At 31.3% G+C, this 24,330-nt stretch overlaps 1 protein-coding gene across 1 annotated transcript; it reads right to left on the reverse strand.

Annotated features, from left to right (window-relative positions):
- Positions 1-873: 873 nt before the first annotated feature.
- On the reverse strand, positions 874-22,577 carry LOC113375713. Its single transcript, XM_026615658.1, has 2 exons — positions 22,430-22,577; positions 874-3,794 (listed from the first exon to the last, which is right to left on the reverse strand). The coding sequence occupies exons 1-2, from the start codon at positions 22,575-22,577 to the stop codon at positions 874-876; spliced, it is 3,069 nt and encodes a 1,022-aa protein (XP_026471443.1).
- Between the last annotated feature and the right edge of the window lie 1,753 nt (positions 22,578-24,330).

Raw genomic sequence — 24,330 nt, forward strand, 5'->3', positions numbered from 1 at the left:
AAAATGAACACTAATTAATATTGTATGAAAATGTTATCTGTTTTGGAAGTCCAAGCCGCGGCAGCTATTTGGTTGGATCTGGAAACATCAGCGTAGTCGGTTGGATAGGTTGAAAAGAAATTCGAATACACTGACAAATAAAAATAACTGTTGACTTGACACACAATAGAAATTTAATCCACTGATAATATTGAACTGATAACAAACACTGAAAGGAACTGAATGTATTGATTGCAAGTAACTGAATGAATGAATTAAACCAAAATGAATGAAAACCACGGAATAAATCAACTCGAACACTGTAAGGAACTGAAAGTAACTGAACGAATGAAAGGCGCGGAATGAATTGATTTGAATGGATGGCAAAACTATTGCCTGCATCGGCCTTTTTATGAGTCAGAATTGCCCGATTGCCTCAATTTGAAACGTGTTGTCCAAGTAGAAAAACAAACCTTTTACAGGTCCGACAACCTAGACAGATGCGGCGCAAACATTTTCCCCCGACTAAAAGGTTAGCCTTTTATACTTCTGAAAATACTCGAAATTGGTACATAGTGAACCTCATGATTAGGAAGGATAGAATTGCCAAAAATAAATTCAAACTTTCATTCAGAGTAGATCGGTTACGGAAGCCTGACCTCGCGCCAGGGTCCCCCTCTCACGACCTACCACATTCACACGATCTAGATTGCGGAAGTTTTATTTTCGCGCCAGGGTCTAGATTTTTTGGACATTTACAAGAATCTTCCAGAGACTATGAGGGGTGTTCTCATCGCCCTGAAGATTGAAAATTTGGCAAAACTATATATAGAAGCAAATATATCATGAGATAGAAAAGTTTTTTTTTTTTGAAATGAATAATTCAGATATAAACTATTGAATAGGTAGGGGGCATAGTTTGACAACAGGCCGCTTGATTAGGGTATTTCCCGTTTTTACCAATGCTACTCGAACCACTCCATCGGAGCCCGGAAAAACCTCTTCAACTCTTCCCAACCCCCAATGGAGCGGACGCGCATTCTCTTGTTTTACAACTACCAAATCACCCTTTTTAATAGGATTAGTGACTGTATTCCATTTCTGTCGGACCTGTAGCTCGGTCAGATATTCCACATTCCATCGCTTCCAGTAAGAAGCGACAATATGATCTAGCAATTGTTTTCTTTTAGTCAAATTCAAGTTTTCATAGTCAACGGGCAAATCCGACAGAGGCTCTTGCATTAAGAAGTGCGCAGGCGTAAGAGGTTGAGGATCCGATGGATCATTGCTCAGCCAACATAACGGTCTTGAATTCAGTAAGGCTTCGATTTGATTGAGGACTGTATTAAACTCTTCGTAGGATAAAATTTGCAACCCTATAACTTTAAACAAATGGGTCTTCACTGATTTAATATTCGCCTCCCATATACCTCCAAAATGTGGGGCAAACGGTGGATTAAATTTCCATTCAATGTCATGTAAAACCAATAATTCATTGAAACGCTTTTTATACTCTTCGGAATTTAGGAGAAGGAATAAGGAATCAAGAGTATTTTTGGCTCCTATAAAATTGGTTCCACAATCGGAGTAAATACATTTAATAGGACCACGCCGGGCTAGGAATCGTTTCAAGCAATCTAAAAATGTATCGCTTGTTAAATCTGAAGCTAATTCGAGATGTATCGCCTTAGTGGCTAAACAGATGAACAAGCATATATAAGCCTTGTAGGTTCGAGCGCCTCTGTGACGACTCATGGAGATATTGAAGGGGCCTGCATAATCAACGCCGACGTTAAGGAAAGCTCTACTGGCTGTTATGCGCGGTACTGGTAAGTCGCCCATGAATGGAAAAATGGGTTTCGGATTCTGTCGAAAACAAGTTATACACTTGTTAAGACGATTGCGAATTATTGCACGAGCCGACAAGATCCAATATTTTTGCCTCAATAAAGATAATACTAAGTTTGATCCAGTATGTAAATTATTAATATGGTAGTAATCTATGAGACAATTTACTACTTGGTCTTTTTTTGGCAAAAGAAGTGGATTGTTATTAGTTGTTAATCTTAATCTACCTTTAACGCGTAAACAATTATTAGAATCCAAAACCACATTTAGTCGGCAAAACTTCTTCGAACAAGACTTTCCGTTCGTTAATAGTTTGAATTCTTCGGGAAAATGATGTTCTTGGACTAAACGAATAATAATAACCTCGGCTTGTTTCAAATCTGAAGTCAAAAGTCGGTTTCGATTTGTTATAATTTTACAAAACTTCAATATATAAGCGAAAATTCTTACAAGTTTGCACCAATTAGAAAATTTTTGCGTTAATTCATATAAAGGATTGATCGGTGGTATGACACTCTTTACTATTAGAGCGTTAGCTTTTCTTTCTTGATCAATATCTCCGGAAGGTTCAACCGTTTTTGCAGGCCAAGTTGATATAGGACCATTCAACCAATCCGGCCCAAACAACCAATTCTTATGTTGGATAAAATCCTTAGGTCGAAGACCTCGAGAAACACAATCGGCTGCATTTTGATTAGAAGGAATGTGAAGCCATTGTGCATTAGGAATGAGATCCCGTATTTTTGTTACCCTATTGGCTACAAATGTTTTCCAACGAGTAGCCGGTCCTGCTAACCAGTGAAGGACAATCATAGAATCGGAAAAACAGTAAATAGAATCAAAATCTATACTATGTTGGTTATTCGTTAATATAAAATTCAGAAGTTTTGACAGTAAATGACAGGCACAAAGTTCAAGCCTGGCTAATGTTTGGTTTTTAATCGGTGTTACACGCGATTTTGAAATCAACAAGAAATTCGGATTGCCAAGAGATTTAATATAAACTACCGCTCCATACGCTTGCTCTGAACTATCCGCGAAACCAAATAATGAACATTTGTTTTGTTTTGATGTTTCGAGATAACGCGGAATCTGATAGTTATTAAGATGCTCTAATTCGGAATATACGGCTAACCATGATGTAATAATAAATGATGGTAATTCCTCATCCCAATCGATTTTTAATGTCCAAATTTTTTTCAATAATATTTTTATCTTAACAACTATCGGAGTTAGGAAACCCAGAGGATCCCAGATTCGCGCTATTACTGAAAGAAGTTGTCTCTTTGTCCATTTTCTCCACGTAAGCTTTATTTCGAATGAAAAATTATCTGATAAGGGATCCCATTTTAATCCCAATACCTTTGTAGAAGATTCCATTTGAAAATCCGATTTAGAGAAATGTTTATTTTGTACATCAGAATCAGAAAAAAGTTTACGCAGATTAGAATTATTAGATTCCCACTTTTTTAATTCAAAACCACCAGACGATAATACAGTCTGCAAACCCTCGCAAATGGTTTTAGCGCTATCCAAGGAGTCGATACTTGTAACCACATCATCAATATAGACATCGTTCTCAAGAATTCTAGAAATAGATTGAGAATATTTGGAACATTCGTCTCGGGATAGTTGTTTGATGGTTCTGATAGCTTGAAAGGGAGATGATGATAGACCAAAAGTTACGGTATTTAATTCATAGATGCCAATGGGTGCATCGGGAAACGGTCTCCATAAGATTTTTTGATATTTTCTATCTTGTTTACGAACCCAAATATTACGATACATTTGTTTGATATCAGCTGTTAATGCTATAGGCCCGAAACGAAAATTTAGAAGGATTGAACAAATGTCGGTTTGTAATTTAGGACCAACATGCAAAATTTCGTTCAAGGAAGTGAATTCTGAATTTTTCGCAGATGCATCAAACACAACGCGTAAAGGCGTGGAGGAACTTTCTTTTTCGACTGCGAAATGAGGAATATAATATCCATTTTTTATTTTAATAAAATCATCGACTTCCTGATCTACCGGACAATAATCGACAAAGGATAATTGGTTTTGAGTCAGGTAATCTTCTATAACGGCGGCATATTTTTTATGAAATTCGGGATATTTCAAAAATTTATTTTCAAGCATTTGGTATCGCTTTAAGGCTAAATGAAATGATTTGTATAAATTTCTGCCTTCACTTTTAAAAGGCAGCGCTACTACATATCGTCCATCTGGAGATCGCGTAGTAGTTGTAGTAAAATGGTTTTCGCATAAATCATCGTTAGAAGAGGGGATTATTTCGGGAATGTCTTCTAATTGTAAGAATTTATTCATTTGTAAATGAAAATCTGAAACTGAAACATTACATAAATTAGTAGAAGTGCCGGTATTTTCAAATAAATCAGGAATGGAACCTAATATTAGATAACCCAACCGGGTTTCTAGGGCCACAGGTAATCCTTTATCATTTTTAACCTGATTAGTGCCAAGAATTTCGCCAAAAACATCGCAACCCAAAATTCCGTCGACCTCCTGGGGTGTATGAAAGTTAGGATCCGCTAAAGGATAATTCAGAAATGTTTTGATGGATGAAATCGGAATGGTAATTTGTGGTTGCTTTCCCACTATTTCGTGTACTACGTATGCACAGACCGATAACTGATAAGAATCAATTAAAGATTTCAAAGTGAAATTAATTAATCCAATAACTTTATGTGACGAATTGCCTAACCCGATCACTTGGGTTGATATTGGAAGAATTTGTAAATCAGCCTTTTTGCACCAAGTTAATGTCACAAAATTTCTATCGCTTCCCGAATCAATAATTGTACGTAATAAAATGTTTTCTTTTCTAGTAGTAACTTTTACTACTGCTGTCGGTAATATGGTAATATGATGTGCGATTTTGTTTTGATTAAATGCGCATAAAACCGTACTATTTGATTTGGAATTAGAAAGATTATTTTGATCCGTACTCGCAAAATTGCTGCCAGTATGCAATAACGAGTGATGTCTTTCGTTACATAATAAACAGGTTTTATTCGATCGACATGTAGTCGTTATCTTATGACCCAAACAATTGTCACATAAGTTTAATTTTTGAATAAGGGATCGCCGATCAGGTATATTCAATGATAGAAATTTCGAACAAGTAAACACTCTGTGTTGTTCCCGACACACAAAGCATTTGTTATCATATTTATCTTTTAACAAAAATGACCGGCTAATTTTAGTGTTTTTGTAATTGGGTTTGTCATTAGTGAAATTGTTGGTCATACCATATACTTGATTTTTTGCCTGTTGTGACTTTTGAAGAAAATGCAGGAGGTCTTGGTATTTGGGAAACTCATCTTGATAAAAATGCTCGAATTTTTCTTGTAAAAACGGATCGAGTTTCGAGAATGCCAGTGACGTAATAAGGAAATCATAGGCGTCGGGAATATTCAATTGGGAGAGCGCTTGCACCGCGGTATTGAATTTTTCAAGGAATGAATTTATTTGTCCAGATGAAATGGTTTTGAATGACAATAGTTGTTTGAAATAATTGGTGGCTAAGTACCGTTTATTTTCGTATTTTTTTGTGAGCGCTTCCCAAAGAATTTGATAATTATTTGCGGTCGGTAGTATAGAATGAAATATTTTTAAAACCGGACCCTGTAACGCTCCTTTTAAAAAATGAAATTTTGAAACATTATCTAACTCGGTATTTTCATGAATTAGTGAATTGAATGTTTCATAAAATAATGGCCATTGTTGAATATCTCCTGAGAATTTAGGTACTTCAATGGACGGTAAATGTTGTTTGGGTACTATGTCTTTAATTGAAGAACTATGCGCATTTTTATTATCTAATAATTTCTCAGCGTGTTTTATTTTGGCATACATCGTTTCAAGGGCCTTTATTGCGGAATATTCCGGAATGAAACTAGGATTATCTAAATATTTTAATTTGTTTATTTCATCGCACAATTGAATAAATTGTTCACGAGCATTTTCAGTAATATATAAATTTTCAAGAAATTGTGTCTTATTTGAAGATACATCAATCTGTTGCGATAGATCGTACGTTTCTTGCACAATTGAAAAGTACATCTCTCTCTTGGCGGTTAGACGTGCAATTTCTGCACCAATATCGATTTTAGGCGCCATTATATATATTTTTGTTTTCTGTATACACCCAATTAATCCTAATAATAATTAGGATCCGGCTCGAAAGGACCAAATGTTGATGTTGGGGGGTTTCTCAACCCCTTTCGAAGTATTTTATACTTCGAGGAAAAATAAAAAAATTAAATGTATTCAGAAAACAAAAACCAATGGTAAACAAATATAAATTAAAAATAAAATTCTTCTTACTCCGTAATCAATAATAAACTAAAATATATTCTATATAAATTTTATATAAATGAAAAAACAAAAATGAACACTAATTAATATTGTATGAAAATGTTATCTGTTTTGGAAGTCCAAGCCGCGGCAGCTATTTGGTTGGATCTGGAAACATCAGCGTAGTCGGTTGGATAGGTTGAAAAGAAATTCGAATACACTGACAAATAAAAATAACTGTTGACTTGACACACAATAGAAATTTAATCCACTGATAATATTGAACTGATAACAAACACTGAAAGGAACTGAATGTATTGATTGCAAGTAACTGAATGAATGAATTAAACCAAAATGAATGAAAACCACGGAATAAATCAACTCGAACACTGTAAGGAACTGAAAGTAACTGAACGAATGAAAGGCGCGGAATGAATTGATTTGAATGGATGGCAAAACTATTGCCTGCATCGGCCTTTTTATGAGTCAGAATTGCCCGATTGCCTCAATTTGAAACGTGTTGTCCAAGTAGAAAAACAAACCTTTTACAGGTCCGACAACCTAGACAGATGCGGCGCAAACATGCACTCAATTTCAACTACAAATTGTTCGTGGTTCATGCAAGTGGCTGTCAAGTATTTGATCGCTGTATGGCTGTACGAATAACCTAACTTTTTGAACTCGTGTTGTTTCTAATTAATTAATTTTGTTTAAGTGAACATTTGTGAAATTTAATATGGCAAAGTGTTTTTATAGTACCCAAAAAAGTGTCAAGTGCGGGTTAAAATATTTAGCTATTCCAATACAAGTTTCCGCAAAGGTATTTTTTAATAATAATTGCAGCAATAATTATATATAATCAAGATATGTCAACATGTTATTATATTGAATAGGTGTCTTGGGGGTACCTGCAAATTGCTGCAAAATGCACGAACAAAGCGCAGGAGTACTTTTGACAACTAAGGAATGCAATATGTAATGACAAGAAGGATTCATAAACAATGCAATAATTTAAGGAATAAGTCGTACAAAAAGTCTCCAAAGGTCTACTATTTTTGGAGACAAATATTTATTTTGCCATGTCCTCAAACATTGAGAAAGTTGCATTCAGAGATACAAGTGTATAGCGGTATTTATGAGTGTCTATTTAAAACATTAGGTTCAGCTATTTCTTTTAAAAAGTATTTGTAGCAGATACTGTGTTTTGATGTTTGATGAAATACCATTATCTTCGGAATTGTTATATGATTGGATTGGATCTCATATTGTTGAAGTTGCAAAACAGTTATTCAGCTAGTATGGTTTAAATGTTCATCAACGTAAGTTCATTGTTATATTTAATAAGATTATCTATTACATTAGCAAATGTAAACACTTATAAAGAGAGTCTATACCATACATAACATTTTAATGTATTTTGATTGAAGATTAGTGTTATAATATTCTTCAAATAAAACTTGTGTAACATCCCAATATAATGTTTAAATTCAAGATATATTTGTTACCGACCTTAAGAATCAAAAATATTGCTTTTATCTTTTGATTCATAAACAATTGTATGTGCATAAAACATTATTCTGTTCATTGTAAACACTTTGTTGATCTTTTATGGCAATTTCAATGATAATGTTTTCATGATGGAACATGGCTAAATGTAATGTTATAAAACACTCGTACAGAAACTATTCAAAGGTTTTGTTAAATGCAACTTTACTATTAATTCATTAGATAGCGAAATAACTATTACATGCAGAATTAATAAAGAACAATGTCTCGTAAATGAGTTTTAATCCTAGGAATTTGAATTTCTCTCAATTTTGATATCAATATATATATTTTATGTTTTTAGGACTTTTTTGTTTGTGAAGTATTTGTACTTCTTAACAAATTATTTGTTTTTTTCTTAACCCTTTAAATTTTTGTATTTGTCATTCTTTCTAAATTTGTAATTTCATTGCGTACTTCTGTGCTTGTAATTTCTTCTTAGTTTTTAAGATTTTAATATATTAATATTAGTCATTGTAATTAATATTAGTCAGTTATTTGTGCTTAGTTTAGTTAAATACTTCTGTGATTTTCTTCACTTAGATATTTAGTTTTTGAAATATTATTTAAGCATAATTGTGAAATTATAATACTTTTATAATTATGTATAATAATTATTATATTTTCAAACATTCCATAACTGTAATTATAATTGTTAATATAAACATAATTTTAATTGTTCTTTAAACATATGTAATATCTTTGAAAATATATATTTTGTATTTCGTATGATTTGTTATTATTTCCAATATTAAAAATTATTCAGGTTTTTGGGGATGTATACGATACGTACAAATTAAGAAGCAGAACCAGGGGTAATTAAAATATTATACATGTGCTGCCATCTATTTTTAAAAATTTGTATTTCAATCGAGGTAACGTCAAACCGCCAGACATAGCGATCTATTATACTTGTTTATCTATGACGGTAATCTTCATTTGTTCGGAGATTACCGGCCATGGACGCAACATAACTGTTGCGCCCAGGGGTGCACAACATTAATTGCTGGCAGCGTTGGGATTGCCACAACATTAATTTGGTGGCAGTGTGGGATTCTGCGAATTTTTTTTTTTAAAAATGCTAAATTATTTACCATAACATGTTTTGAACATAGAATTATTGCATATTTGGAAACCGGATATTTGAGAAAATACGCCGAAATATAGCAATAATTAGATTCAAGAAAAGGTAAAAAGCTTTACTGGAAGTGGGAATATTATTGAAATTACAAAGTGAGGACTCCAAAAATCAAGAAGTAAGAAAAGAGAAAAATCGTAACAAGAAGAAACGAGAATATCAAATTAATAATCAAGAAACAAAGAAAGAGAAAGAAGATAATATAAATCAAGAAAGAAGAATCAAGAAGTTCAAAGTGTTATATTTACAAGTGGAAAATCAAAGGTGAAAAATAAAATAAAAAGTGTTATGAAAAAGTGATACAAATCATTGTTCAAGGTTACAAAAGTTTAAGTGATTGTGAATTCGAGTGAACCAAAAGGATATTAAATTAAGAAATGATTACAACTCATTGTCAGTAAGCTTATTTTTAATATATTTTTGTAAATTTTTGCGCTTCTGTTTCAATAGTTTACACATATTTTTCAAAAATGAATGAACCAGTAGATATGTCGCGCGAAGGTAAATTAAATATTCAAACTGCTATTGCTTTAATTCCGAATTTCAATGGGGAACCTTCAAATCTTCCTTCATTCATAACAGCTTGTGATGCATTATCGGTGGATTTGAGTCCATCAGAAGCGGAAAAATTGCTTACAGTTATAAAATTAAAATTAGACCCACAAATTTTTGCAAAGATCCAATTTATTAATTTTGAAACGTGGGATGATTTAAAATGGTATTTGATTAAAGAATATGTTGTTAAACGACCAATTGCTAGTTTATTAATTGAATTAAACAATTTAAAACGAAAATACAACGAAACAGTAAAAAGTTTTGGAAACAGAATAGAAGAAATTTTGCGACAAATTTATTATTCAAATATAAATTCAATAGGACAAGACGCAGCGAACATTACACAAGTGACATACGTAGAAATGAGTGTAAAAGTTTTTGAAAATGGCTTAAGAGAACCGTTAAAAACTTTAGTAAAATGTTGTCGATTTTCTGATATTAAAGATGCTATTGACTTCGCTTTGCAAGAAGAAGCTTGTCAAAATTCGTCAAATATCAGAAATAATCAAAATAATAATATAACATGTTACATTTGCAAAAAACGTGGTCATATTGCTCCACAATGTTTCTTAAATAAAAAGAATAACCCTAATTCAAATAACAATAACCAAAAATTTTGTAATTATTGCAAGAAACAAGGACATTTAATTTTTGAATGTAAAAATCCAAATCGAAGAAATTTCAATACAAATCGAAATAATTTTAACATGTCAAAAACTTTTATTACCCCTACCAACAAACACACACAAGAGTGCAACTATTCGCACACACATGCAGAAAATGCATCAAACGCACATACCCACGGAATGTCAAACTGTGACGAAAACCAACAAACCACAAATTCCCAAACCCAAGACCCAAAACCAACAACATCAGACAACGAAACTATTACAGTACGTGAACTACAATCACAAATTTTCAGTTCATTTTCAATAAACAAAACCAACAAACAGGAAATAAATTTCAAAAACAAAAATGTTTTGTTACAAATTGCAAATAATACATTTTGTACAAAATCAATCAAAGAGCAAGTAAAAGACAAAGATGAAACCAAAGAAAGACATGACAAAAACGATCTAAATTTAACAACATCAAATAACGAAAGAGAACAGAAAGACAAAATTTTAAACGACCCACAAATTGTACAAACGCACAAAATGCAATCAGACAAAGTTTTTACAAATAAACGTTCAGAATTTCAAACAAACAAAACGATCAAAAAAGTTGAAGAACCAGAGGTAGTTAGAGTCACAACTACTAACAAACATCGTTATCAACAAACCAAATCAAAGAACTACGACAAATACGTAAAACCACAACGAACATTTAAAAACGACGATTTAGAATTAATAACAGACAAAAATCCTTATGCAAGTAAATCCAAAAAACTGATGCCTCTATTTAAAGATGCATACAGAGTTGTTAAGACAAATTTTACAGGACGGATCATACCGATCGACGAAAAAGGACATGCCAACTGACAACGATTTTTTTTTTGCGAATTGAAATTTACAAAACCAAAAAATGAAATAAAAATTCAAATTGTCAAAAAAGACAACAAGTTAAGTTACAAAGAAAAAATGAATTAAATGTTAGAAAGAGATAAAAAACAAATGAATTAAAATAAAATTGTCACAACCAAAGATTCTCAAACTTTTTTCACAAATATTGAAATTTATAATGTAAATGAAATCAAAGTTTTTTTTTAAGAAAAAAAAAGAGCATTGTTATATTATAAGTCATGATAATTATTGTAAAACTGTTTACATTATTATTAATCAATGAAATGTCATATTTTGAAATATTATAAAGATGTTATATAACTCAACTGTAATCATGAAATTTTGAAAAATATTATTATTGAAATAAAATTATGCTTAATTGTAAATTCATGATATTGCTCTACAATAAACACAACTTTTGAGAATTTTTTTTTAATTAACATTTTTTTTTAAATTTTTCGAAATTTCATGAAGAGAAAAAATGTATTTGAAATATTATATGAACTTCAGCATTATATTAATTATATCCAAACAAATAATTATAAGAAATCTGTACAATGTAATAGCATGAGCACAAACATTTTTTTTGAAGCACCCGAAATGCTTTCTTTTGTGAACGCACGAGGGCGCGCGTTTTTTCGGCGGGTGAGGTGTTGTGGTATTCACCCTTTACAATAGTTATAAATAATATTATAAATTCGATGTAATAGTCAATATGAATAACGCAATTGGTATGACTAAGCTTGCAATATTGTACGCAACAAAGTATTGCAGATAAGCAACATTGTATACAAGCCTGTAACGGTTTTCTTCGATAACAAATCACAAAACTACGTCTAAAGTAAATAGGAGTGAGTCATTTTAACGTATTTTTCTGGAAGGATAATTGCGTCACCATCGGAGATTATAAAAAGTCGGAAGACGGGAGAATATGTGGTCATTCATAGCTTACTTGCCAAACAGTTCACATCACTCTTATTCAAAATATCAATTGTGTAATAAGTGTAACCAAATAATGAATTAAATAAAAACTAATAAATGTCTTCAGATGTTTAATTAAATATTACACAGTGAAAGCTTAGCAGCAGAAGAACTTAAATTTTAATTGTTGACATCGTTGGACGCAACATAACTGTTGGTGACGGCCTCAACATAAATTGTTGTTAGCCTAGGGGTGCACAACATTAATTGCTGGCAGCGTTGGGATTGCCACAACATAGGATAATAATAAAATAATTCTAAAGATTTCTTAACACAATTATTTCTTTTGCATATTGTTAGTTTCGAATATCATTCATAATCAGTATTATAACTAACGCAATTGAACAAAAGCCTAGTTTAAATGTAGGTTGAATGCTTCGAAAGATACCATACCCTACAATATTATAAAATTTAATTTTTATATTGTTTATTCAATGATAATAGAAGTGATTATGGTAATGTTAAATTTTATTTTGTTCTGTCTATTCTCAATATTTATTAGTTTTGTAAGCCTTCATTACATATTATACGCGATGTTAAAATCTTTTATATAGTTTTTATTCTTATTATAATTGTATATTTTTTGTAATTAATTTGAAAAAAATTGCAATAACTATTTTGAAACAATATAGCGTAATTTACTTTAAAAGTCGCTACTTTTTTATAAAAAAATAAATACAAATTTATAGTCATTGAGTATTTCTATAAAAATTATTATATTTTCGTTTCTATATTAAAAATTTGATACTTTTGTTGAAAATAAGTACTAATTTATATTCATTAGGTATTTCTATTAAAGTTATATTTTCAATTCTAAATTAAAGTCGTTTAATGAAAAATTGAATACTTCTATTGAAAGTCGTCACTTTCGTAAATAGGTAATTATTTTTAATCGTCAAATATTTCTGGTAAATCACTATTTTACTTCGATACAATGATACTTTTGCGTTTATATGCAAAGAAATTATATTTTTTGCACTCTTATTATTGTTGTTATTAATATGAAATTATAATGTTTTACATCAATTTTTCTGATATCACATTAAATTTATATACGCGTTAAAGGGGACTTAATTATAGAATTTAACGAAAAATATAAAATCAATTTAAAATTTGAATTAATTTTAATATAATTTACCCATGCAGTTATAAATATGTTTATCCGACGTTTCCACTCGGACAATCTCCCGCTGATAAGAACGCTCCATGCTATGTGTACAGATGCTGTACAGTGCGCTGCTTAAATGCAAACTTTAATTAATTTTTATAATTAAACCGCTTTTCATAGGCCTCTAATATTTCACCAGAGTCAGTTTGGGCATGAAATTTACCATTGTACCAAATTTGATCAAAATCCCAGACGAGCAATGCGCGGGTTCTCCTTGTAAGTAAATCGTCTAATTTTAATTTTAGCTAACGTCAAAAAAACTGCTCATTATTTTAATTAAACTACATGTCGTAAGGCCGTAATATTTCAATAAGTTCTATAATACCATGGTATATATCGCCAAGAAAAAGTTTCATGAAAATCGGCTTAAATTTTTTTCAGCAGTTAATTACAAGAAAACGTCTCGGTAGATTTTCACCTAAAACTAATCAGTATCATTCCCAACTAATATCTTTCAAACAGTTTTTGATTTTTCAAAATCGATTCAGTAGTATGAGCTTAATTCGAGCTAAATTCGGAAATTTTAAATGTTTTCAAATATATTTCTACAAATACTGTAACTTTCATTATTTTTACTATCTTGTTATATCTGAGCAAATCAAATGTAAATCATAAATCAATTTATCTCCAGAACATTAACAATCGTCATTTCATTTCGAATTTAATTAAAAAAAAATAGTTGCCTAATTTACACAAAATTGAAAAAGTGCTCCCGTATAGTCTCAGTCTAAACGCATTTGCAAACAATTCTGTGCAACATTTTCACTTATACTGTGCTTAGCTTGGCGGCATTTTCACATTTTTCAATAGTTTTCACAAAATTGGAAAATTGCTCCGTACATAAACAGTCTAAACGTACTTGGGTAAACATTTGTACCAGAGTGGCGCTTAGACTGTGCTTAGCCTGAGTAATTTTTGAATTTTTAATCCAATATTACAAAAATATTTTTTGAAAAAAAAAATAGAAACAATTTTTTTTTTCCAAAAGCAATTATTTTGTTGAAACCACAACTTTCTTTGCCAAAAACTAATAACCGCTTTTCCTCGTCGAACTGAATGTTTGTTGAATATTTTTTGGATCATACAAATCGGATGATCCGTTCTCTCAAAAACTCGATTTCTATTTTCTGCTCTCTTTGCTCCATATCTCCGTAACGGCTGGACCTGCCCTTGTCAAAATCTAATCAGCGCATCTTGCTAACACACACACACATCAATTTTTTCTGAGGTATGCCAAAATGTTCAGAAACCTTCAAAACGTCGAGAAATGCACAAATTTTCATTTTCGATTTTCGGCCCATTACTATAACTACCCTACGGGAAGTTGACAAGTGGTGTATGGCATCATGTCTTAAGACAAATTGCTGGAACTTTACGTACCATTTTTTTAATAAATTAAATTTTTTAATAAACTTTGAAAAAAAATGATTTTTGAAAAAAAAAAAATTTTTGAAAAAAAATTATTTATTTTCTGAAATATTTTGAAAATTTTGAATTTTTTTCAAAGCAATCGCGCTGTTTTAGCTGCATATCAAAGATAGAAATGTAAACAAAATTTACACTTATTATTAAAATCTTTATAAAATACCTAATAATTTGATGTGCATATGTCTCATGATCAGTTTTGACCGCCAAATGGATGTTTTTTACTTTTTTTACTTAATATCCGAAACCGCTAGAACTGCCTTCCCAAAAATTTAACCAAATCTTAATTTTGCCAATACAATTACAATGTTTTTTGAGTTATTAAAATCGGACGCCACGTTCTCCTAAAAACTAAGTTATCGTCTTTGTCACTTTTCGTCGCGTATCTTTGAAACGGCTGGACCTGCCCTAGCCAAAAACTAATCAGCACGTCTCTTTATCAATAGTAATCGAATGATTTGTGAATTATTCAAATCGGTTGAACGGTGTTCCCGAAATCGTCGACAAAATTTGTATCCGAACACACACACATATGCATCCATAAGGTATGCCAAAAAGTTCAGAAACATCTGAATCGTGAAAAAATATAAAAATGATCATTATCGATTTTTTGCTATAACTATAACTTACCCTGGGAAAAGTTAAAAATTGTAGTCATTTTTGTCTTCCGGTCAGTTTTTGACCTGCCTCTGAAGTTAAAAGAACCAGATAACAAATAAAACATATTCCTACAATAATAAATTATTTTGTACTTTTTCTGAACATATATAACATTTTTTGTAGCAATAATAAACAGTGTATCAAATGTAATTTTCAGTTTTACTTTTCAGTTGGATAAACCGTTCTAAGCTAAATCGTCTATATTGCAAGACTTTCAAAGAATATATCCGCCTTATTCAGCATCAGCTCCTCGCGGATCTATTTTGCTGGTGGCCTATAGCATAGGTGCACTTAAAGCAATACAGGCGGGTTAACTCAAAGATGTACTTGCTTGTTACCTATAGTTTATTTACTGTTTAGCTATGCATAATTACTTTTCAAAGAATTTATTCTAGTTTTCCGTTTGTTTCAAAATTGTTTTTAACTCATTTTCATCACCCACAGCATTCCTTCAACATCGATGTTTAAAATATGTATGTAAAATTTCATGTATGTAAAATTATAGTTTTAAATTCATTTAACATATTTAACTAAACAGCCATACATTATTATTACGCGTAAAGTTAATGGAATTTCACTTGAGCATATGCCATATAAAACATTATATTAATGCATACTTCGTATATTATATTTGTTTTGTATCAAATATCTTATAGTCTAAGAGCCAGTGAACTATTTGACTAACCTGTTTTCACAAAGCCAGAAATTTTTTTAATGATATTTTATTATCGGCCCATTAAGAAAATACCATTCTGGCAGTCATTCCGCGGTTGCGTCATCATCCCTTCAATTTGTGAAAATGTAAAAAAAAATTTTTTTATAACTTGCTCGCACAAGGCTCAAATTTTGAGGGTGTCTTCTTTTAACTGTTCAGAAAGCATATGTAAAAAGCCAGCCCATTCTGACGGTTGCAAGGGTCTGCCAGAAGAGTACATAATAGTCATGACGCGCAAGAGTGTGGGCGCATTGCCATACATAATTGACTAATACCCTTGTATTTGAATAATTTATACGCCATTTTAAAGGTCATTTTGAAAACATCCGTTATACCAAACTTCAACTTTGTATCTCACCTTATGGCCGAGATATCATTGAAAATATGCCAAAGTGGCCCCTTTTTCAAACTCAATTTTTGGCGTAACCATAAAAGATATCGAAAAAAAAATTACGTGATTCTACTCATATTGGCTTAAGCCACATAATGTATAGTAATATATGCTAAATAATCTTTTATTATTAGCTAAAAAGGATAAAATAATTTTTCAATTAATGTTTTCGGATAGTGCGTTTTGTTCAATTACTTTATTATTAGCGTTATTTAAAAGCTTATTGTTTTCTCTTTTAGTACTGCAAATATGGTTTAAATCAAATTTGTGGAACACTTTGAAAAATTGAAGAAACCAGAACCAGTACACCCGCGCGTAACGCATCGCACATCCGACCGAACGAATTCTATACGGGCTACTATTAGCGTTACGCGCGGGTGTACTGGTTCTGGTTTCTTCAATTTTTCAAAGTGTTCCACAAATTTGATTTAAACCATATTTGCAGTACTAAAAGAGAAAACAATAAGCTTTTAAATAACGCTAATAATAAAGTAATTGAACAAAACGCACTATCCGAAAACATTAATTGAAAAATTATTTTATCCTTTTTAGCTAATAATAAAGGATTATTTAGCATATATTACTATACATTATGTGGTTTAAGCCAATATGAGTAGAATCACGTAATTTTTTTTTCGATATCTTTTATGGTTACGCCAAAAATTGAGTTTGAAAAAGGGGCCACTTTGGCATATTTTCAATGATATCTCGGCCATAAGGTGAGATACAAAGTTGAAGTTTGGTATAACGGATGTTTTCAAAATGACCTTTAAAATGGCGTATAAATTATTCAAATACAAGGGTATTAGTCAATTATGTATGGCAATGCGCCCACACCCTTGCGCGTCATGACTATTATGTACTCTTCTGGCAGACCCTTGCAACCGTCAGAATGGGCTGGCTTTTTACATATGCTTTCTGAACAGTTAAAAGAAGACACCCTCAAAATTTGAGCCTTGTGCGAGCAAGTTATAAAAAAATTTTTTTTTACATTTTCACAAATTGAAGGGATGATGACGCAACCGCGGAATGACTGCCAGAATGGTATTTTCTTAATGGGCCGATAATAAATTATCATTAAAAAAATTTCTGGCTTTGTGAAAACAGGTTAGTCAAATAGTTCACTGGCTCTTCTACTATTATGTTTGATTAGTTTGCAGATTTATATAAGTTGGCGTATATGACGATATATTTGACTGAGAAATGTCTGTGCAGTCGAAATCAGAAATACAGAAAATAACAGAAATTGGCGAATGATTATGGTAAAAATACTGGACTTTATAAGTGGAACATGAAAGTGAGGAAATAAATTATTATATTTAATGTGATTGCCTTGTGATTGAGTAATATTTCTTCAATTTTAACCGAAAATATTGCATAAATATTTGTAGGGTGGGCCAGCGGTGGCGATGGCGGTTAGAACGTGGCCCAGCACCAACTAGTCCCGGGTTCGCTGGATCGATTCCCGCTAACGCCGTAGCCCGACATCAGGCAACTTTGATGTCAAATTTCCACTTGACGTTGTAGATCTCAAATGTAGCCTCAAGTGAAAATCGCCTCTGGTGGGTATAGTTGTCCGCCACTCGGGGACTTCCCTTTACAGTTTTTGGAACTTTTTGCCCCGTAACTTTAGAACGGCTAGGCCTGCCTTCGCCAAAAACTAATCAGCACGCCTCCTTATCAATACGGACCGAAATTTTTTTTAAATTATTCAAATCGGTTATTCCATACTGTCGAAAATGCGATAATATAATAGTAGTAATATTTCTTCGATTTTAACTGAAAGTATTGCATAAATATTAGGAGAACGGGCCAGCGGTGGCGACGGCAGTTAGAACGTGGCCCAGCATCAACTAGTCCCGGGTTCACTGGTTCGATTCCCGCTACCGCAACTTTGATGAATTTCCACTTGAGGTTATAGATCTCAAATATAGCCTCAAGTGAAAATCGCCTCTTGTGTGTATAGTTGCATATATACAATAAACATGTGAGCAATTATATTGATTATAGATAATTAGTCAAACCTGGGGGTTAGACAACTATTGGGTTGCCATCCGTTTAAGATACATATAATAAAAAGTCAAAACAATTACTAAATGTCCTAACTGTGTCAGATTGTAATTAAAAAAAAGAAGAAAATGTTTGGAGAGCGTTCATGTAATTGTAAAAATATGACATGTCCTTGTTTGAAATTATGTTCGATTTCTTATATCGCGCTGCCAAAATCAGGGCTGATTAACAATGTTTAAATAATATATTCAGTATATACGCATAACAAAGTATATAAAATGTTATAAAGTTTGTAGAAAAGAACTTTATACACTCTAAAATCAATTAAAACCAAACTATAACGAGATAAAAACATATTTTAGATAATATTCAGAAATATTTTTTGAAACATGAAGAGCGTAAAAGTTACCAGAAAATATAAAAATGTTGATATATTCTAATATATTATTTAGCACCAAGTTACACAAATGTCAATGTACAATTATTATAACAACTGCATGTTTAAAAATATTCAAACTAGTGTTATCTGTTACTTTTAATAAACTTATTATTTTTCTTTTATCTTAATTCTTTATTATTTTCATTCTAATCAACTGGAATATTAACTATTAGAGTAATCTTCTAATTTTATTAACTTTGCGGAAAACTTATTATGTGATTATGTTTATGATGTTTTCAAAAAATCTGACCTTTTAAGCCATTTTGAACCATTTGACATCAAAATTGCAAAAATATGTATGCATGTGAATGTGTGCTAAAATGACTTTTTGTCGACGTTTTCTCAACGGCTGCACCGATTACAAAAATTTTAAATTTGACGAAACTCGAGAAAGATTTACATTAATTATTATTACGAGCCTATATTTCTCTATATAGTTAGCAGATAAGTGCAACATTTTTGACAACTTTTTATCAAAAACTTTGGACTGATTTTGATAAATCAGAAACTTTTTGAAAGGTATCAGCTGGGAATCGTGCATTAGTATTTGGAAAACATTGACCAGGCCGTTTCTTTGTTTTCAAATGTTATTTTTTAACTATGCTAATAAAATTTTGCACTGAGAAGGAGTTCATGGCGTAAAATAGCATATCAAAATATTATCGGTTTTCTGAACGCTTATTTATAAAAATTCATCAAAATTTTAAACAATGAACACGAGCGCATTTTTTTATTTTGTTCAACTATGTATCTATATATAATATTTAAACTTTTATAGTCAAAAATAACTAGTGTGCTTGGTAAACTTTGTACTAAATTAAATAATTATTTAATAATAATTAAACTGCCATAGTTTCTAACTTAGTTAATACTAAATCTTGATAATTTTTGAAAAATATCACAAAATTTAGACAACTTTTCTGAAGACAAAATATCGATTAGTTAGAAATTTATGCCTACAAATGTATTTAAAAAAGTTTTTGTTTCATTTACAAGAAGCATTTTCTAAAGGTTTCAGAAGTTGATGTTTGCTGTATACTTCTATGAAATAAACAAGATGGTATAGATGACAATGAACAGAATTGTGTACGAAAATTCATAAAATAAATATAATCGTCAACACACTAGTAAATTTAGAAATTTTGCATCTTTAATTATAGGTTGATAATCAGTAAAATAAATAAAATAATATATTATGTAAGATTGCCATATGTTATGAAAACGGGAGAAAAGTAAACGCCTATATAAGAAATAAAAATATCTTGAAATATAGTTATGAAAACGAACAGATATTTTTTATAGTTTAATTTTAATGTATAATTATGAAACTACTCTACGTCCTGTTGTGTTCGTTGTTAGTAAAATAACGTAAACTATTGCATCAAATTTAATTTAGTTTCCATGAATTAAATAGATGTTTACACTGTTGTTCATTCAAAAAATGCGCATTGTGTCGTTCGCAAATAATTTCATCTCATTCAAATATTTTTAGTGACCGTAACAAATAACAAACTGATAAAGGAGAACTCTGAAGAATATGATGGGTGTGGCATTGTATACCCTTCAAGCTCTAAAAGCTCTTGATAATTGGCCAAAGTTATATAGGATCGCGCGTCGCCTTGATGCAATACTACGCTTTGCCTATTGAATAGTTTTGGTCTTTTCTGTTGAAGTACATAATTTAGTCTATTTCAAATCTTCTTCCTGAAAGGGAAGCATCTATGACATTAAAATTACCGAATCGAAATTTAACAAACCGGTGTTGGCACTGTTGAAATATTAGGTGTTTTAAATTTTAAGCTCAAAATTTTTTCATATAACCTCTGCAAGAGCTTACGCCTGGATGAGGTAGAATGGATCAACTGAACCTGTACCCACGCAAAGGTGTAAGAAGTATAAGCAGCAGATGAAAAAGTAAATTTAGAAAAATAAATTTTACAAGAGATAAATTAAATAAATAATTATTCTAACTTTGCTGATGAATATTTCAGCTGATTTTAGTAATACTAATTCAAAGTCATTTATTGTGTTATTTCTGTAAAAAACGCACCCACAATATCTATATTTTGCATTGGTTTAATAATGTAGCTATATTTTTGTAAAATCGCTGTAAAATTGAAATAAGCCATTGGACCTGTTTTTCTCCTGGCCGTCCCTATGAGGTAAAAAGGACTAGGTTAACATTTTTTGAAAACCAGTATAAACTAGTGCTGCAACAAACCGTACCGTAATTAAACGTCCGAGGAATGAAAATAATCAATAATTGTTTTGAATAATTTCAAATAGATTATTTATTACATACTGTAAACTTATAAGTTCTTTTTAAATTGAGCGACAAGGGTATTTTCATATTTATATTTATATAAACGAACAACTTATACGTACTTTTGTACGTTTACAAGAGTTCATTTTTTTAAACATGATTTTTTTTTTGATAATTTAGAATTTTTTTCAAAATTTTGAAATTTCTTTAGAAGTTTGAAATTTTTGGGAATATAAAAAACGTTTTTTTTAAATATTTTGAGAATTTGGAAATTTTTGAAAATATTAAATTAGAATTTTTTTTAAGAAATCATTTTTTTCAAATTTTTCAAAATTTAGTTTTTTTTGAAATATTGTTTTTTTGAAAATTTTCAAAATTATTAAATTTTTTGTAAATGCATTTTTTGCACGCCGTTTACTCAAGCAAAATGTTTTTTGAATTAATCTAATCGGATGATTGGTTCTCTCAAAAACAGCATAACCGTTTTTACAACCTTTGCGCTCCATACCTCCGAAACGGCAAAATTGCTTTTGCAAAAATGCCTTGCGATCGAGTACGAGACAAATGATTTTTTAATTACAAATCGGTTATTCCATGCTGTCGAAAATATCGAGAACATTTGTTTAAATTAAAAATCTTGGTGCGGAACCCAAAAAAAATTGCACTAAATGTGTACACAATATTAAAATCTCTATTAAATATCTGATAATTTGATGTACACATGTCTAATAAACATTTTTGACCGCCAAATGACATCTTTGGAACGGTTAGACCTGCCTTCGCCAAAAACTAATCTGCACGTCTCCTTATCAATACGAATCGAATGTTTTTTGAATTGTTCAAATCGGTTGATCGCTGTTCTCGAAATCGTCGACGAAACACACACACACACACGCACACACATACATCCTTTTTTTCTAAGGTATGCCAAAATGTTCAGATACCTTTGAAACGTAAAAATTTTTATCTTCAATTTTTTTGCAATTGCTATAACTTGCCCTACAGAAAGTTAAAAACTCAATGATGAATTAGCTGGGAGTTTTACCGAACATAGTCAAATAGTTGATCGTTTGAATTGTGGTATTTGTTGTATTGTTATTGGTTTAGTTTTTACAATATAATTTTCCAAAGGCAAATTAGACCAGCCCTACCCTTTATAAATTTAATATGCATATGTGTTTGTTCGTAATGAAAAGCCATAATATTTTATTAATTTATTGTTATAAATATGTTTCACGTATTGTTGTCCGACTATATTAAAGAAATAAAATTAATAAACCTGTCAGATGATCGATCGTCTGACGGACTGACAAATTAAATTTGGACATTATTATATAATGTATAACTGATACTAGGTTTACGTTTTTTTTTAACTTCATGTGACGGCTTGGTTCAAACGGAAAATGAGTACTTCTAGCTAATTTATATCGACGATCGATCTAATGTTCAACGTTGAACTGCTCACTTGGTTCCGATCTTGTATTTCTCACATAAAAGTCGCTTTTCGGATTCGACAACTTCTCGAACTTCTTCTTGCTGTTTTTTGGCTGCCTCACGTTTCATTCGCAAATCCATTAGCATGGTTTGTTCAGATGCGACGCAACAGGCGACTTCTTCCAATTCGCGCCAACACTCCATCCGGCAACCCTGGTGGGCTTTGTAGCAGTGAGCCAACTGGGGATACAAAGAAAATTGACTCGACAATAGTAAATGTAAAATGACAATTAACTAGTTGTAAGTGGAATTTTCATTACAGCAAGTTGAATGAACTTCCAGATACGTACGAATAATAATTTAGATCTATCTATTTTTTTCAAGTTACATGTGACGCGTTGATCACTTTGTACTGTTTTGTGTCTAAATAATTAATATAACTAGTGGGGTGCATGGCATCGTGCTTTAAGGCAAATTGCTGAAACTTACCGTACCATAATTAAAAATTCGAGAAATAAAAATAAGCGATATTTGCTTTAAATCGAATTACCATTTTTGGCACTTTTTGCCCCGTATCTTCAAAACGGCTAGACCTGCCAAATTATTCAAATGGGTTATTTCATACTGTCGAAAATATCGAGGACATTTGTTTGAACAATATACTTGAATATTAAAATTAAATATCTTGGTACGAAACCCAAAACAATGACACAAAAAGTCTCTACAAAATATCCAATGAACATTTTTATTTATTGAGAGTCAACAACCGCTGGACCTGCATTTTCAAAAATTTAAGCAGTTCTTTGTTTAGTCAATATAAATGAAATGTTTTTTTAATTATTTAAATCGGACGCTTCGTTCTCTCAAAAACTGAATTACCATTTTTGGTTCTTTTTGCCCCGTATTTTCGAAACGGCTAGATCTGCTTATGCCACAAACTAATCACGTCTCCTTAACAATACAATTCGACTGTTATTTAAATTTTTCAAATCGGTTCATTGGTGTTCTCGAAATTGTCGACGAAAATTTGTATTCGCAACACACACACGCACACACATACACACGCACGCACATAAACACGCACATACACACACACACACATATATATATCCATTTTCGATAAAGTATGCCAAAATATTCAAAAACCTTTATAACATGAAGATATATGAAAATTTTTATTTTTGATTTTTTTGCGATTACTATAACTTACCCTGCCGGAACTTAATAAAGAATTATTAACTTCCCCGTAGGGTGAGTTATAGTAATCGCAAATGAACAATATTATATACCATAGGTGGGGAACCTGCGGCCTCCGTGAGGATCTTATGCGGCCCCTTGCCGTCTAGTACAAAATAGCAGAGTTACTTTCAAACAACTATTGTACAAAAATCCCACCAAAAACAGTCTTATTGTAACATGACATCAGATTACTAGCCTGAAACACAGACTCTTAGGCATATACAAAATAGAGATGTAATATATTATATTAATATTATTCAATATAAGCAATATTTTCGATTTTGCAAGACATCGCCTATTATATGATTCAAGAAGTATTATAAAAAAATTAACAGTGCCAAAGAATCGTTAGCACCCGAGTTCAAGATTTTTATGCGTATCCGTAGTAAAATGATAAACATTTATACTCCTCGCGGTTTTGCCGGAGATCGGAGCAACCAGATGTTACCAAGATATATTGGCAGTTTTATGAAATCATAGCTATAAAATGACACAAAACTATACATTTTTTCATAAAATAAAAATATATACTATATACTATATACTATATAGTGTATACTATATACGATAGAGCGGGGTTAAAGGTCTGCGGGTAAAAAGTTCCACCACCGATATCTCTAAAATAAGTAAAGTTAAGAATTTTTTGATAACAATAATCAAAAGTAAAGGGAAAAAAATGTTTAACAAGTTATCGCATTGATTATTACGACATTACAGT

Source organism: Ctenocephalides felis, unplaced genomic scaffold, assembly GCF_003426905.1.
Source record: "Ctenocephalides felis isolate EL2017-DRISC unplaced genomic scaffold, ASM342690v1 CF-g0.4_SCAFFOLD_01886, whole genome shotgun sequence".
Classification (NCBI taxonomy): Eukaryota; Metazoa; Arthropoda; class Insecta; order Siphonaptera; family Pulicidae; genus Ctenocephalides; species Ctenocephalides felis.

What these genes read in the sequence shown, in the direction of transcription:
- LOC113375713 (XM_026615658.1), bottom strand. Translation starts at nt 22,577, where the DNA reads ATGGAGTGTTGGCGCGAATTGGAAGAAGTCGCCTGTTGCGTCGCATCT. An exon ending in ATCCGAAAAGCGACTTTTAT is followed by an intron (nt 3,795 to 22,429) that starts GTGAGAAATACA and finishes CTCATTTCGCAG; the next exon opens with TCGAAAAAGAAAGTTCCTCC.